Here is a 14,836-nt window from a genome sequence, read left to right as displayed (position 1 = left end):
GAGATAGGGCCACCCTCTCATATCCCCATCCCAGAGAAGTCACTCCAGAGCATGACCTGGGTTGGGAGGAGGGAAGGACCTCTGTCTTTTTATTAAAGCCTTTGATTTCTGGTGATGTTCTTGCCAGTTGAGGGGGAGAGGTGTGTGATGGTTCTTGAACACCTAGGAAGCTTCCAGGGGTATGTTGCTCATGACCAGAAGTCCCAGCAAAGTGAAGTGTTAATGGCTCGTGAAAGAGGAGCTCTGATGCACGTTCTAGAAGGACAGAAGAGGGGAAGACTTGAGAGGCCAAGAGCAGCACCAAAGGGGGTTGGGGTCATCCTCCAGGTGTTAAGCTGCTAGGCAGAGCTCTCTAGAAAAGCAAAAGAGCCTTCTGATTCCTTGGACCCAAGGCTCATGTCTTCTTATCCTTCTATCCTTCACCTATCCATCTAACCCATATACCCCACTCACCTATTTATGCATCCACTATTCCCTATTTACCCACTCATCCATCCATCCATCCATCCATCCATCCACCATCCATCCATCCATCCACCCACCCACCGTCCATCCATCCATCCATCCACGTATTTATCCACATATCAACCCACCATTCTTCATCAATCTTTCTGCTCATCTGTCTGCCCATCCACCTATCCCTCATTCATCCATCCACTCACTCACCTCTCTTCCACCTAATCACTCTGCCCCCATTTAAACTTCTCAAAAGCAGGGACTCTATCTTGCTCACTTCTAGCCTCCAGCCCCTACAGCACTGCTGGCACATAGAAAGTGTCCAATGAACATTCAGTGAATTTACCTAACCATTTATCCATTCATCCATTTGCCTACCCTCTCCATCCACTCACCCATCCCCCCACTCAACATTTCGATCACCTACAATGACCTATATTTCAAGGGGCAATTCAAAGGTCTGTAGGCTTCCATGTTCTTTCTTGAGGAAGGAAAAAATCCGTTGGGACAATGGGGTGCTGCCCGGGGGGATGAGAGGGTATTGGCTCAGGATGAAATTCTCAATCAAGTGCCATTTGGGAAGAAGCAGGAAACCACTGTACGGGCAGGTAGAGCCCTTACAGAGCATCTTGTCCAAGGCTCCCATTTGACACATGGGGAGGAAGAAAGCAACTTGCTTCCTATCTAAGCTAACTATCAGGTTGACACCAGATTAACCCAGGGTTTTTCTGCTACTTCAAGCTGCTTCTAACACCAAAACCCAATTGGGAGACCTCAAGTGTCCCAAAGGCACTAGGAAGCCAGCTCCCTGAGGATAAGAACAGTGGATTGTTCTCGCTCTCTTGTGCTTCTGGTCTTGGTCATGAACATTTGAAGCAGCAGCCCTGGAGAAATGACTATCCCTCAGACCTGGTGGACCGGGCACAAACAAGACACTCAATAAACATTTGCTGTCAGTTCCTTTTCATGAACCCCGTCTCCTCCTCCACCAACTCCTTACACGGAGACACTCTTCAGGGCTCTGCCCTCAGGGTCCTCTTTTTTCTTACTATGCATAACCCCCACCTCTGGGGGCAACCACACATCCTTCAACTGCCAACTCCCTCCGAAATCCAATTTCTGTCGCCAGCCCAGATGTCTCCAGTGAGTTTTGAAGCCGTATTTCCAACTATCTACACTACGTTTCCACACGGAGCGGGATCTGTCCAAAGGCGGGAGCATGGCTGCCATACTCCAAGAATGGTGAGAAGGCTGGCATGACTGGAACAGGGGCAAACAAGGGGAAGGAAAGAGATCATGTAGGGCCTTATAAGCTATGATGGGCTATGGCTTTTACTCCGAAATGGGGAACTAGTGTGGAGTTCGGAGCAGAAGCATGAGGTCATCAGACTTGTTACCTAAGTCAGAAACCTGGGGGAAGGGAGGGGTCATCTGATTTCCTCTTTTATTTGTTCCCCTATCATTTCTAATCAATTACCAAACTCAGTCTTCCTGGTCTTTATTTCTCATATCTGCTCCTCTTCTCATCTATACTATCACTGTGACAATTCGAGACCTAATCATCACCGACTCAGTCTCTTGGCACAATTCCTAACTGGCCTCCACCTCCGGTCTTCCCTTTCCAGGTCATTCTCCCCACTGACCACCAGAGTGACTGATCTAAAATTGCAGCCTCTCTTGCTCAAATCTCTTCAGTGACTTCTGATCTTAATAAGCACACATAAGGTCTCTGAGTAGTCCCTGGCTACCCTGCCTGAGTCCTCTCACAGTTAAACTGCCTCTGGTCCCACCCTCTCCCCTGCCCTAAGCATCCATACACTCCCATGCACTCTAGTGAGACTCACCTTTGTGTCTTCGCTCGTGCAAGCCCTACCACTTGGAATACACTGACCAATCCATTTTTTTTTTTTTTTCCTAGAAGATTCTTTCCTTCGGTGTCACCCCCTCCAGGAAGTCCCATGATTCCTTTCCTTGCTGTTCCAACTGCAGCTGGGATAAGGGCTCTTCTCACTGTTTCCACTTCTATTACACTTCTATTACTTCTATTACAGGGCTCTTATACATATTATGCTGTAACTGACCATCTACTTGACCGGTCCCACATGACACCGTGAACTCTTCAGGGGCAGAGACCGTACCGTTCGTTTCTGGGTCCCAAACTCCTGAACCGGGGACTCGCATAGCCTGTGAACTCCACACGTTCGGTTAATACTGAATGGCGTTGTCATTCATGGAGTCGGTACAAACCTTGTCACGAGGGGATGGCAGGAGGTGGGTCTTGGTGCGGGTACGGTTTCTGTCAGAACTAGAGATGGCGGACGGAAAGGGGAGGGCTGAGAAGTCTGAATTTGAGGATCAGACCAGAAGAGAATCGGACTTCCCGGTTTAAAAATCCCCCTGCCCGCTAGGATGTTGTCAAACCCTCCCTCTCTCCCCTCCAGGCTCCTTATCCTTTTCCCAGGACAAAGGGCATCTCCATTGAAGATTTACTCACCGGGTGTCGGTGCCTCGGGTCTTGAAGAACACTAGAAGTAGAAGCCCCGGTCAGAGAATTTCCTACCCCTCTAGCCAGAAAGAGATGTGGCTAGAGAGGAAGGGGCTGAGGTGATTCCTGGCCAGCAGTGGGGAGTGGGTACCGGGTGAGTTGTGCGGGGAAGCACTAAGCAGTCCCAGGGAGGGCTGTGAGACGTGAGATTGCTGGAGAGTTCAGCTGTGGTTGGGAGGGGTCAGGGATTGGAACTAGGGGTATGGTGGGGTCTCTGGACACAGTGATCCTGGAGGTGGGGTCACCGTGTTTGGATATCTGAGTCCCTCGGTCTTGGGTCTGTTTTTCCTTGGTGGGCACAGGGTTCGTGCCATAGCTAGCGGTAAACAAGGCCTCATCAGTAAGTTCTGTGCTGATCTGGGTCAGGAATTCCTCAGAACGGGATAATGAAACCTGCAAAAGGGGAAATCAGAGAGACTCAGCCTAGGAGTCCCCACATGGGAGTCCTGGGTCTGGGGGCTCCCAGGCTGGGGCTCTGGGTCTAAGGAGTCTGGTACTGGAGGGCTGAGTCTTGAGGTTTGACAAAGGCGGCCCTGGAAGTAGGGGGGGCGTTGTGGTTTTTTTTTTGGGGGGGGGGAGTTTCTTTGAGGACCTGAGGGCCTAGTGCTGGGGGCTATGGGCTCAGGGTTGAAGCTAGCCTCTCAAGGCTGGAGACTCTAACCCCTGGCCTAGGAGCTCTCCACTCCATCTCACCCCCATGCTCACTGGACCTCCACCCAAGGAGGTTGCAGCTTGGGACATCCTGCTGCCCTTTTCCTCCTCATTCCTGGTAGGTGTGGACGCCATCCTCCTGGGAACAGGTGGAGCCTGTGTTAGGCTGAGAAACCAGCCTACTTCCCCCAGACCCATCCCATCACCATTCCTCGGGGCCAGATTTAAATAAGGCCTTTAGGTGAACCATCCTGCTGTCTCAGTTCTCTCCCTGGGTGGGGGAAATCCTTGCCTTAAATCTTCCTGGGGGGAGGGAGTGGAATAGGGATGCTCACAACAATCCTCTCCCCACCCCCACTTCTCCCAGGGACACTCTCCTTCCTCCCACCTAAGGCCCTTCCCAAATCAAGGCAGCTGGCTTGCCGGCCCAGACCTGGCAGGAGTTGAAGTCTCGGGAAGAGGTAAACAGAGAGGGCTAAGGAGCTCCTATTTAGGTCTCAGGGGACGGGGAGTAGGCGCTGGGGAGGAAGGTTGGAAAGGGGGGGGGACCGGGGTGGTGCGGCTACCGTCGCTACAAAACCCTTGGTGTCTGCGGACGTTCTGCAGCCCGGTTGCCAGGATATTAGGGATTCTAGAACCAAAGGCGGGGGCCGGGGAGAGGGAGCATTTTCCCAGCATGTCGCGTTCGCTCCTCTGGTCTCCACTCCACCTCCTTCTGGGTCCCTCCTTGGGGATGCTGGGCCCAGCACCAGAAGTCTGAAAAACTTTGGAAGATCACAGGTGGTGCCTGGGACCCAGTCCTCCTACCACTAGGGGCACGCAAGAAACAACCCTGCCCTCGGCCGCCTTCCAACCTCTCTAGCCATACTCTCGCTCCCTGGAGCCTTCGAGAGCAAGGGCGAGACAGGGGCGGGGAAGAAACGATGTGGGCTGTACTAAATAACCTTGTATCTCAGGGACGCGTAGGTCTAGGAGGGCGGAATATTTTCTCCGTGTCTTCGTCTCCAGGAAGCTATACCCTCCGGAGAGAGAAGAGTAGAAGCAGTTCCTCTGGGCCTCCTTTTCTTTTGACCTCTCCTCGGTTCCCTCCTCGGCGTCATGGCTTCCTTGCCCCCCTCCTCCCTCTGCGTTTTGGTACGCGCCGATAGAAAGGGGCGGAGGGAGGAAAAGGAAGAGGAAGCGGGCAGGTCTTAAAGGGGCCGCAGCCATTTTTAAGCTTTTTTTTTTTTTTTTTTTTTTTTTCTTTCTCTTTTTTCTTCCAATTTTGCCCGGTGGGGCTCAGCTGGGGTGGCGAGGGCGGCCGCTGGAGGCGCGAGGGCCTGCCCCCCGGGGAGGGCGGCGTGTGCGCGCCCCGGCGCCCGACGCACATCTGGGCCGGCCGGTGCTCCGGCGGGCTGCGAGCTCTAACACCTGGGGCCGGGCGGGGACAGCCGGGAGCTGCGCGCTCTTGGCGCTGCCGATGCGCCGGGCCGGAGGGTGAGGCCGCGCGGCGGGGCTGGGACTCAGTTGCCACCTCCAGATCGGGCCCGGGGCTGCAAGGGGGTCGCCGCGATGCCAGGCGAAAATATCTTCCTGTTTGTGCCTAACCTCATCGGTGAGTGCTGCCCGCGGCTCCGGGCCGGACGGGAGGGCGAGGGGCCTCGGGCGGGGTCTCTGATTCCACCCTCTCTGCCCCCGTCCATCCCAAGGTTATGCCCGGATTGTCTTTGCCATCGTTTCTTTCTACTTCATGCCCTGTTGCCCCCTCACGGCCTCCTCCTTCTACTTGCTCAGCGGACTTCTGGACGCTTTCGATGGACACGCTGCTCGAGCCCTTAATCAAGGTGACTGACACCTCCTCCCAACCAGCCTTGGGGCCCGACAACCCTCGGTCCCCTTTTCCTGCTTCCTGAGGACCTTAGGGCGGGCGGGTACTCGGAACCAGAGGGCTCCGTCATTCCCATCTCTAGAAGGCAGAACAGAATGGCCTGGTTTTGTAACCGAAGGGATTTTAGCGGGCTCTGAAGAAGAACCCACTGATAGGGTGTGGGGTAAGCAAGACGAGGTGGCAGTGGCAGTGCTGAAGGTCTCTGAATAAAAATCCACTTGACAGGTGTTTGCTGGGGGGTCTCCTGTGTGCCAGGCACAAGGAATAGGGGTTCCAGAAGGCATGTTTAGAGGGAGACTGGAGAGGGAAGACGGATGGTTTCTGGAGGGTTGATTTTTTTTTTTTATTCTATTCTCCAAACCCACCAGCAAGACTTCCCCTAAGACTTTAAGTCTGCTTGTCTTGAGTCCCGGACCATTGATTCTGGGATTGATGAGTTGTAGACCTAGCCTTCTCAGGCCCTGCTACACGCTCCTGTGTCTCTGCATTTCCTGCATGGTGACCCTTGTCCTTTGACCTCACACCGCACGGATAGCAGCAGCCTGTTTTCCTCCCCAGGCAAGTGGGTGGTGACATTTTCAGGCTTCTTTTAGACTCTGCATCAGAAAGACACAGCAAACCTGGTCCCTGCCCCTGATGGCCCCTTCCCACCTAACAGCCCCCGTTTTTCAGGGACCCGGTTTGGGGCCATGCTGGACATGCTGACGGACCGCTGCTCCACCATGTGTCTGCTGGTCAACCTGGCCCTGCTGTACCCACGGGCCACCCTTCTCTTCCAGCTCAGCATGAGCTTGGATGTGGCCAGCCACTGGCTGCACCTCCACAGGTCTGCGATTCTGGGGGTGCCGGCCAGCTGAAGAAGAAACTAGAGTGGGGAGGGGGGGAGGCCGTCTGGGAGGGTGTTTGGGACGGCTTCCGGCTTCCTGGGAGGTCTCCCTTTCAGCTCTCCTTTGTTGAAGGACCCTGGGCAAATCCTCTGTCGGTCAGCTCTTGGTCCTGTTCACAGTTGAATTAAGCAATCCCTAAAACTCTTCAGACCGGATGGTCCCAGAATTCCAAATAGATAACAGCTGGGGGCTTTTGAAACAGCCTTCGAATCCTGACTCTGCTAGGTAATTACCAACGAGGTAATTGTGTGGCTTCAGGCCAGACCGTGGTCCTCAGCTGTGCCCCACTTCCTCTGTACGGCAGGGACGATCCCAGCACCTACGTCGTGAAGGTGGCTAGGAGGATTAGATGGGTGTTAGTGGTCAGGAGTGCTCATGGACTCCCCTTGCTTTCTCCCCAAGTTCTGTGGTCCGAGGCAGTGAGAGTCACAAGATGATCGACCTGTCTGGAAATCCCGTGCTTCGCATCTACTACACCTCCAGGGTGAGCATTTCCTGCCCCTCCCTTATTCCCTCAGCTCCCTCACCTCCTGCGGGGGCCCAGCCCTAGTCTTACCTTAGGGGTCAGGAGGGGGAGGGAGGAACCAACCCAGAGTTTTCTCCGGAGGGGGGAGGGGAGGCCTGTAAGCTGAGGCACGAAGGGGAGGGCAGGATTGGTGAGGAGGACTTGTGCAGGCAGCAGGTGGGCTGGAGGCCCGGTGCACCCAGAGAGGGGCAGGTGCATCCAGAGAGGGGGAACCTGCCCTGGAGGGAAGGAGAGAGCGAAGCCAGATTGGCCTGTGGAGCCAGTGCGCAAGGAGCCTTAGGCAATAAAGTGTGGGCTTTATTCTGGAAGCGGAGGTCGTGTCTGAAAGAATGTTTCAAGAGAGAAGCAATAAAGAGAGAGCTGAGATTGCTCTTTCCTCTCACCCTTGCCCCCCCCTGCACACCCATTTCCCGGGTCTGGTTCTTCCCGGCTACCCATCCGCAGAGGGTTCTGGTCCCCCCTCCCTTCGCGGGGGGAGGGGCGGCACTACCCTTGCTGAAGCAGCCGATCTGCTGTTTGTGCAGCCCGCTCTGTTTACCCTGTGTGCTGGAAACGAGCTCTTCTACTGTCTCCTCTACCTGTTCAATTTCTCCGAGGGACCTTTAGGTAGGAGGCGAGGGGCTGGGCAGGAGCGTGGGAGGGGGGCCTGGCCTGCCCCGGGGTGACGAAGGCCTGAAGGCCGCCAGCTCCCAGGCCTCTCCCTCACCTGCATCCCATTTTCTTTGTATCCTCCCCGTGCTCCCTTCTGCAGTTGGCTCTGTGGGTCTTTTCCGAGTGGGCCTCTGGGTCACTGCCCCTATCGCGGTGCTCAAGTCTCTCATCAGTGTCGTCCACCTGATCACAGCCGCCCGCAACATGGCCGCCCTGGACGCCGCGGACCGTGCCAGGAAGAAGTGACCCCAGAACCTCCAGCCCCTGGCTGCCCACCTGCCCTGGGAGTCTCGCTGTGCCACGCGGCTCCCCCTCTCACTCCCGCGAGGTCCCAGGCTCACGTCTTCCTAATGTGTTGTCCGGCCTGCTGGGAAGGGCGTCGGCCTCCTTGGTGATGCCATGTTCTCTGAAATCCTGAGGACCAGTCCCACCAGTAGGATTCCCCAGGACCTGGACTTCAAATCAGGAAGGATGCTCAGGAGGCCCCGCCCATACGGGCAGTGCTCCTAGGGCACCAAGAGACCTGTCTGAGGACCGGGCATTGTCGCACCTGCTGGCTCAGCTCTGGGGTCTGGCTTGGCCTGAGGCTTCAGAGACACCTGAATGAGGGAGATGGGGTAGGGGCCAGGTTTCTCGACAGGCAGGGAGTCAGGCCTGTGCCCCTGGCCAGAGGAAGCCTGCGGTCCCACGGCCAAGAGAGAAGGAGCCGAGTAGATCCTTTCCCATCCCAGCCTCCTGTGTCTGGTCTATCCCAGCTCTGAAAACCTCTGTAATAAAGGGGGAGGGGGACGTCACTCTCCAGGATTTGGTTTCCTTTGAGATACAGTTGGACCAAGGCCTGGGTTGAGGGGAGCTTGGGGAAAAAGAAGATTCATCTGGATGCTTTCCCCTAGTTGCTTACTGTCTGGCTCTGTCCTGTCATTCCACAGTGACCTCAGACAGAGGCCCTCCCTGCCACCCAAGCTCGCACCCTGTCTCTGCCTAGTTTCTTGATGACCTCGTCACTGGCTGTCTCCATTTATTTGTATACCTCATATTTTCTATCCCCACCAGAATGTAAACTCCCTGAGGGCACAGACTTTTCTTGTTCTTCCTCTGTCCCCACAATGAAGATTAACCTGAACCTGGCAGATCATAGCCACTTAATAAATATTCACGAACAGATCAGTTGGTTTCTCAAGAGTGCAGTCTTTGGATCACCTGTGGATTATTTCTTTAAAATTCAGCTGCCCGGATCTTGTGCCAGACCTTTGGAGTTGGAATCTCTAGGGATGGGCCCCGAGGTCTGCAAGTTTAATACACTGCAGGTGACCGATTCTTCCCCATAATGTTGAGAATCACTGTTCCTTCGTAAACAGTTCTGGGCATCTGTCCCTAATAGCTACCTACCCCTGCCATTTGAGCTTTCTCTGCTGTCTGGCACCAGCTTGCTTTTTAAGGCTATATTGAGCCTACCATATGCCAGATCCTGTGCTGGGGGGTTGCGGATGCCACTCATTTCATCCTTATAATAGCTTGGCCAGGAGGCCTTCGTGTCCCGGAGAGCTGAAATTTAGCAGATGGGTATTGAGCCTCAACGCCTGTGCTAGGCCCAGGGGATTAGGTCAGCCCTCTTGGAGGTCACAGGCGAGCATGTGGGGGGTGTGGGGGTGTGGGGAGTAGTCTGGTGGTGCTTGGAGGAGGGGACAGGAGAAGGAAGTCCGGAAGTCCCGGAGCGCTTAGGTGTGGCTGAAGCCGGTGGGTGTCTAGACCGCTGCTAGGGATTGGGGCGGGAAGGGTTAATGTATCAGAGAGGGTGGATTCGCAGCTGAGACTTTGGGAGCCTGGAGAGGCCAGAGAGCACACTGAGCAGTTGCAGACAGGGAAATGCAAACAGATCGATGTGCCTGGAACACTCAGCGCTGGGGGCTGGGGACTGGGGGCTGGGGGCGGGGGGCGGGTAAGAGATGCCCTCAAGCCAGCGGGGCAGCCCGAGGAGTCCCGTAGGGCGTTTGGGTTTTGTCCTGAGGGCCACATGGAGCCACCGAAGAAATCTTTCCAAATAATAGGTAAAATATTCGTGCAGCAAAGATACTAAATCGTGACCAAGTCTGCCTCCTTAAGCCCCCACTCCTCCCCAGAGGTGACCAGGGCTCCTCAGAGCTCAGATGTCTGTCTCGGTAAATTCTCCACGTCTGCACGCACACATTCCCGTATCGTAAACCTCATCCTGCGGGTGTGCTGTTCCGCTCTCCCAAGCCACCCTCGTGCCAAGTGCTTTTTGTGTGCGTCTGTTCCCTCACTTCGCCCCACACCTACGCTGTCCTGTGTACTAGACAGCACAAGCCTTTTAGTGTGCCCATTTTCCAGAGAGTAGGTCGAGGCCCTCAGGGGCGTCCATCTTGGTTGGCCTGGCCCCAGAGCCTGCACCCTTAACGTTTACCGCCCACAGCCGTCCACGTCGGCAGTCTGCTTAATGGTGGCACAGAATTCCATTATTTGTTTCACCAGGTCCTGCCACCAAAACAAATGAGGCTGTGGTAAATCGCCTGTGCCCTCTTTTGGAGGGCACTTGTCTAGGCAGGGACAGATTTATACTTGAAGCTAGTATACATTACTCAGCTGCCATTCCAATGCTTCAGGGGTCCCCCTGCCTGGCCTGCTCCCAGATTCCCATCTGTCTGCCCACTGTCCCTCGTGAACCAGCTGTCCCCTCCAGAGGGATGCATCCTTTCAGCACTCAAGATGGCTCCCTCCACGGCCGGCCCTGCCTCCTTGGCTCTTTGACCCTAACCATTTACAGCGACACCAGGAGTCTCTTACATAAACCCAGCAAACCATGGCCTAAAAAAGAGGGAGAGGTGGGCAGGGGAGTGTGAATGTCTCCACTCAGAAGAATACACCCCTGAGGCCTGAGGCCCCAGCATCAAAGACTCGTGAGTCCCCTCCCCTGGTAGGGCCTGGAGGTCAGCCTGTGCCTTTGGTCCCATGTCCAGTGGCTGGACTGAGCTCAGCAGAGTGGCCTGGAGGAGGCCAGTGGGGAAAGTCTAGGCTGAATTTGATCTAAGGAACGTGGTGGAGGAGCGCCTGGGTGGCTCAGTCGGTTGAGCATCCAAATTCGGCTCAGGTCATGATCTCGCAGTCTGTGAGTTAGAGCCCCGCATCGGGCTCTGTGCTGACAGCTCGGAGCCTGGAGCCTGCTTCGGATTCTGTGTCTCCCTCTCTCTCTGCCCCTCCCCTGCTCATGCTCTGTCTCACCCTGTCTCAAAAATAAATAAAAACATTAAGAAAAAAAATTTTTAAGGAACATGGTGGAGCCATATGTTACCATGGGCTAAGTGTTTGTATGCTCCTAAAATTCATGTTGAAACCTAATGCTTGACGCGATGGCGTTTGGAGATGGGGCCCTTAGGAGGTGATAAGGTCTTGAGCCTTCATGAATGGGATTAGGGACCTCACAAAAGAGGCCCCAGAGAGCTCTCTTGCCCCTTCCACCAAGTGAGGACAAAGTGAAAGGTGCCGGCAGGAAGAAGCAGGAAGAGAATTCTCACCAGAACTTGACCGTGCTGGTGGTGCCTTGATCTTGGACTTCCAGCCTCCAGAACTGTGAGAAATGCATGACTGTGGTTTATAAGCCCCCCAGTCTGTGGTATCTTGCAGCCCGAATGGACTAAGACATCATATGTGCAGTAAGAGCTTTCCGGATTTCAAGTATATGCTTTCAGAATAAACGAATAACCACCATGCAAGACATTCCATTTGCTCATTCCACTCAACTGGCTCAAGCCTCCGGGAGGGCACGGCCTGGGCACCGTGAATCTGTTCTTCCCTCCGGTAAGCCTCACTGCTATAACAACCTCAAGATGCACAGTGGCTCAATCACAACAGAAGTTTATTTCTGACTCCTGTTAAGTCCTCATCAGGAGCTCCTGACTGGGAAGCAGCTCTCCTGAAGCTGAGACTCAGGGAAGCCGCCATTTTCAACACAGGACTTCCAAGAACATTCCACCCTCGCATTAGCTAGGCGGGGGAGGTGGGCCCGGAGGATTGTCTGAGGATGGCTTTTACGGGAAGCCAGGGAATTGGCACGTCTATTTCCCTTCACTTTCCATTGGCTACAACTCAGTCATGCAGCCACATCTCTATGCAAGGGAGGTTGGGAAATAGAGATTAGTTGTGGGCTTAGGAGGAAGAGAAAATAGACTGGGTAAACATCTTAGCACGCTGAGTGTGATTTCACTGTTTAAAGATGCACATTTTTCTTTCTTTTTAAATTAAAAAAAATTTTTTTTCTTTTTAGCATTTATTTTTGAGAGACAAAGACTGAGGGCGAGCAGGGGAAGGGGCAGAGAGGGAGACACAGAATCCAAAGCAGGCTCCAGGCTCTGAAGCTTGTGGGCTTGAACGCACAGACCACGACATCATGACGTGAAGTTGGGAGGGAGCTTAACCAAATGAGCCACCCCAGGTGCTCCATTTTTCTTTTTAAACTTTTAGAGGAAACCAATTTGACAATAAATTTCATATATTGAAAAAAAAATTAAAAAAAATAAAAATAAACCATGTCCTTAAAAAATAAATAAATAAATAAATAAAATAAACTTTTATTTATTTATTTTTAATTTTTTTTTTCAACGTTTATTTATTTTTGGGACAGAGAGAGACAGAGCATGAACGGGGGAGGGGCAGAGAGAGAGGGAGACACAGAATCGGAAACAGGCTCCAGGCTCTGAGCCATCAGCCCAGAGCCCGACGCGGGGCTCGAACTCACGGATCGCGAGATCGTGACCTGGCTGAAGTCGGATGCTTAACCGACTGCACCACCCAGGCGCCCCAAATAAACTTTTAGAGAGAGAGAGAGGGGAGAGGGGCAGAGGGAGCGAGAAAATCTAAAGCAGGCTCCATGCTCAGTGCAAAGCCCAGTGCTGGGCTCAATCCCATGACTCTGGGATCATGACCAGAACTGAAATCGAGACAGACAACCAACTGAGCCACCCAGGCGCCCAGACGCAGATCCTTCTTACTCAAAGGGGCCCTAAATCAATTACTTTATCAGTATTCAAGCAAAGAAAAGCCAATTGCTCGACTGCTGGAGGAAAACAGGTTGTGTTGAACTTCATCAGAGGTCACAGTGTTCTGTATTTTATGGGCAATTTAAGGGACTCTCAAGGGTAAATTTAGTACCAAAGGGACTGGCTTAGAATCCGGCTCACATCCGGCTCACACCGGGTAATGTGAGCTCCACATTATCTCCAGTGAAGCCCCTTTTCCGGTCATTGGGGTATATCTGGTCTCCCTCACCCTACAATCAGTACCGGGCCCGTCTTCCTGCGTACATTTATTTATTTATTTATTTTTAAATTTATTTTCTCTCAAAAATAGCTCAGCTGTGCTGAGCTGTCAGCACAGAGCCCGACACGGGGCTCGAACTCACGGGCCGCGAGATCATGACCTGAGCTGAAGTTGGACCCTTAACCGACTGAGCCACCCAGGTGCCCCATGTGTACAATTTAAAGAACAGCTTCCCGCATTACCTTACCAGACTACAACCTTGTGAGGTACACAGAAGTGGTCAGGATAGGCTAGGTTACGCTATGGTAGCACCCCCTCCCGCCCCCGCAACTTCGGTTCCCTAACACAGCAAACATTTCCTGTCCCTGTGGCAGGTCTACTGTGGGTCAGCTGTGACTCTGCCTCATGCCATTTCTCTCTCGGGAACCCACACCGACAGAACAGCCTCTGTTTGGAATACTGCCTGTCACCACGGAAAAGGGAAAGGAGAGGACAGTGATGCCACTTCCCCTTGCATTTCACTGGCCAGAACAAGTCATACAGCCAAGCCCAATGGCCATCAGAGAGCCATGTGGAGACATCAACTCAGTTGGAAAGGAGTCCGGAGTTCAGGGGTGAGGTCAGGGATAGAGGACTACATTTGAAGTCCGTGGGATAGAGATGCTCTAAAGCCATGGGACTGGCCAAGGTTGTCACTAAGAATGGGGTTCAGGGCAACCTGTGACTGAGACGGAGCAGAAGGAGTGGAGCTGGCCAGGGAAACAGGAGTGGCCCCTGAGGTGGAGGCCATGTCATGGGAGCCCAGTGTGGAAGAGGGATGGCCCTTGTCCCGAATGATGGCAGAGGCTGAACAAAGAGAATCTAACTGCGGGGTCTAGCAACAGGGATGTCATTGGTGATGCCAATAAGAGCAGTTTCCATGAAGGAAGGGGTGGAGACAGCAGCTGATGGGAGTGACATGAGGAGATAATGAGAGGTGAGGGATGGAAACTAAGAAATGTGGGGCGCCTGGGTGGCGCAGTAGGTTAAGCGTCCGACTTCAGCCAGGTCACGGTCTCGCGGTCCGTGAGTTCGAGCCCCGCGTCGGGCTCTGGGCTGATGGCTCAGAGCCTGGAGCCTGTTTCTGATTCTCTGTCTCCCTCTCTCTCTGACCCTCCCCCGTTCATGCTCTGTCTCTCCCTGTCCCAAAAATAAATAAACGTTGAAAAAAAAATTTTTTTTTTTAAAAGAAACTAAGAAATGTGGCTGCAAAGGGAAAATAGAGGAGGGGGTGCAGCGGGAGGGAGGGCAGGGCCCAGGGGGAGCTCACTCGTTGAGTCTGTGTGGCAAAAAGTAGAGCACACTCACCTGCTGGTGACAGGGAGCCGGGAGAGGGAGAGATTGACAGTGCGGGACAGAAAGGTGATCCGTGGAGGAGTGGACTCAGGGACTTGAGATTGGTGGGTTGTAGAGCTCAAGGGGAGGAGTGGGGATCAGGGGGACACATCCCCAGCGGGAACGGGGCGGGGGGGGGGGCGGTTGGAGTCCAGGTGCTGGTAGTTTGCTAGATTTGCTGCTGGGAAGCGGGGGTGGGGGGGCTTCCTGCCCAAAGTGCTTCTATTTTCTCTCAGAGGTGAGAGAAAGTGGGTGGGGATGTGGGAAGCTGAGGGGAGAGGTGTGAGTGGTAGTTCTGAAGGAGATCTTGCACAAGCGGGAGAAGCGGAGTCAGAGGCCCTAGGTCTCCCTTGAGATGTGTTGCCAGGAATTTTAAATGAGATCAGTCAGCATGTGGGCTGTACCTCCCCCAGCAACATGCAGCTGGGCAGGGGCGGGCAGAGAGGGCGGTGGATGGTTTAAGGAGGGACAGGGCTAAGTAGCCCAGGGGATGGGGAGGGTGGAGTTAAGGAGGGAGGTTTCTAGTGAGTGAATTACCCAGACATGCAAAGGGTAAGTGTCAATGTTGAGGGGGTGGTCAAGGTCACTGAAGGAATGGTTTTTGGAAG

General features: G+C 53.8%; 2 protein-coding genes across 8 annotated transcripts; one reads left to right on the top strand and one right to left on the bottom strand.

The window, feature by feature from the left end:
- Positions 1 to 56: 56 nt before the first annotated feature.
- On the bottom strand, positions 57 to 4,728 carry LOC121022161 (putative protein T-ENOL). 6 transcript variants are annotated; one of them, XM_040463088.1, is made up of 6 exons: positions 4,219 to 4,286; positions 3,695 to 3,791; positions 3,247 to 3,394; positions 2,951 to 2,981; positions 2,704 to 2,761; positions 57 to 255 (listed from the first exon to the last, which is right to left on the bottom strand). In XM_040463088.1, exons 2-6 carry the CDS (start codon positions 3,785 to 3,787, stop codon positions 220 to 222), a joined length of 366 nt encoding a protein of 121 aa, XP_040319022.1. In that variant the 5' UTR covers positions 3,788 to 3,791; positions 4,219 to 4,286; the 3' UTR covers positions 57 to 219. The 6 variants fall into 6 exon arrangements, 2 of the variants coding, with proteins under 2 accessions (XP_040319022.1, XP_040319021.1); XM_040463087.1 differs by lacking the exon at positions 4,219 to 4,286 and adding an exon at positions 4,086 to 4,211; XR_005786840.1 differs by lacking the exons at positions 3,695 to 3,791; positions 4,219 to 4,286 and adding an exon at positions 4,597 to 4,728.
- A 195-nt stretch (positions 4,729 to 4,923) lies between these two features.
- On the top strand, positions 4,924 to 8,750 carry CDIPT (CDP-diacylglycerol--inositol 3-phosphatidyltransferase). 2 transcript variants are annotated; one of them, XM_040463085.1, is made up of 6 exons: positions 4,924 to 5,246; positions 5,341 to 5,475; positions 6,192 to 6,345; positions 6,809 to 6,890; positions 7,457 to 7,538; positions 7,684 to 8,750. In XM_040463085.1, the coding sequence occupies exons 1-6, from the start codon at positions 5,204 to 5,206 to the stop codon at positions 7,827 to 7,829; spliced, it is 642 nt and encodes a 213-aa protein (XP_040319019.1). In that variant the 5' UTR covers positions 4,924 to 5,203; the 3' UTR covers positions 7,830 to 8,750. The 2 variants fall into 2 exon arrangements, with proteins under 2 accessions (XP_040319019.1, XP_040319020.1); XM_040463086.1 differs by lacking the exon at positions 4,924 to 5,246 and adding an exon at positions 5,888 to 6,077 and having other exon boundaries at positions 5,362 to 5,475.
- The last annotated feature ends 6,086 nt before the right edge of the window (positions 8,751 to 14,836 follow it).

The sequence above is a fragment of the Herpailurus yagouaroundi genome, unplaced genomic scaffold (assembly GCF_014898765.1).
Source record: "Herpailurus yagouaroundi ecotype Mexico unplaced genomic scaffold, PumYag 379, whole genome shotgun sequence".
Classification (NCBI taxonomy): Eukaryota; Metazoa; Chordata; class Mammalia; order Carnivora; family Felidae; genus Herpailurus; species Herpailurus yagouaroundi.
The sequence above is the reverse complement of the archived record's forward strand: the minus strand, read 5'-3'. Positions and strand labels throughout refer to the sequence as shown.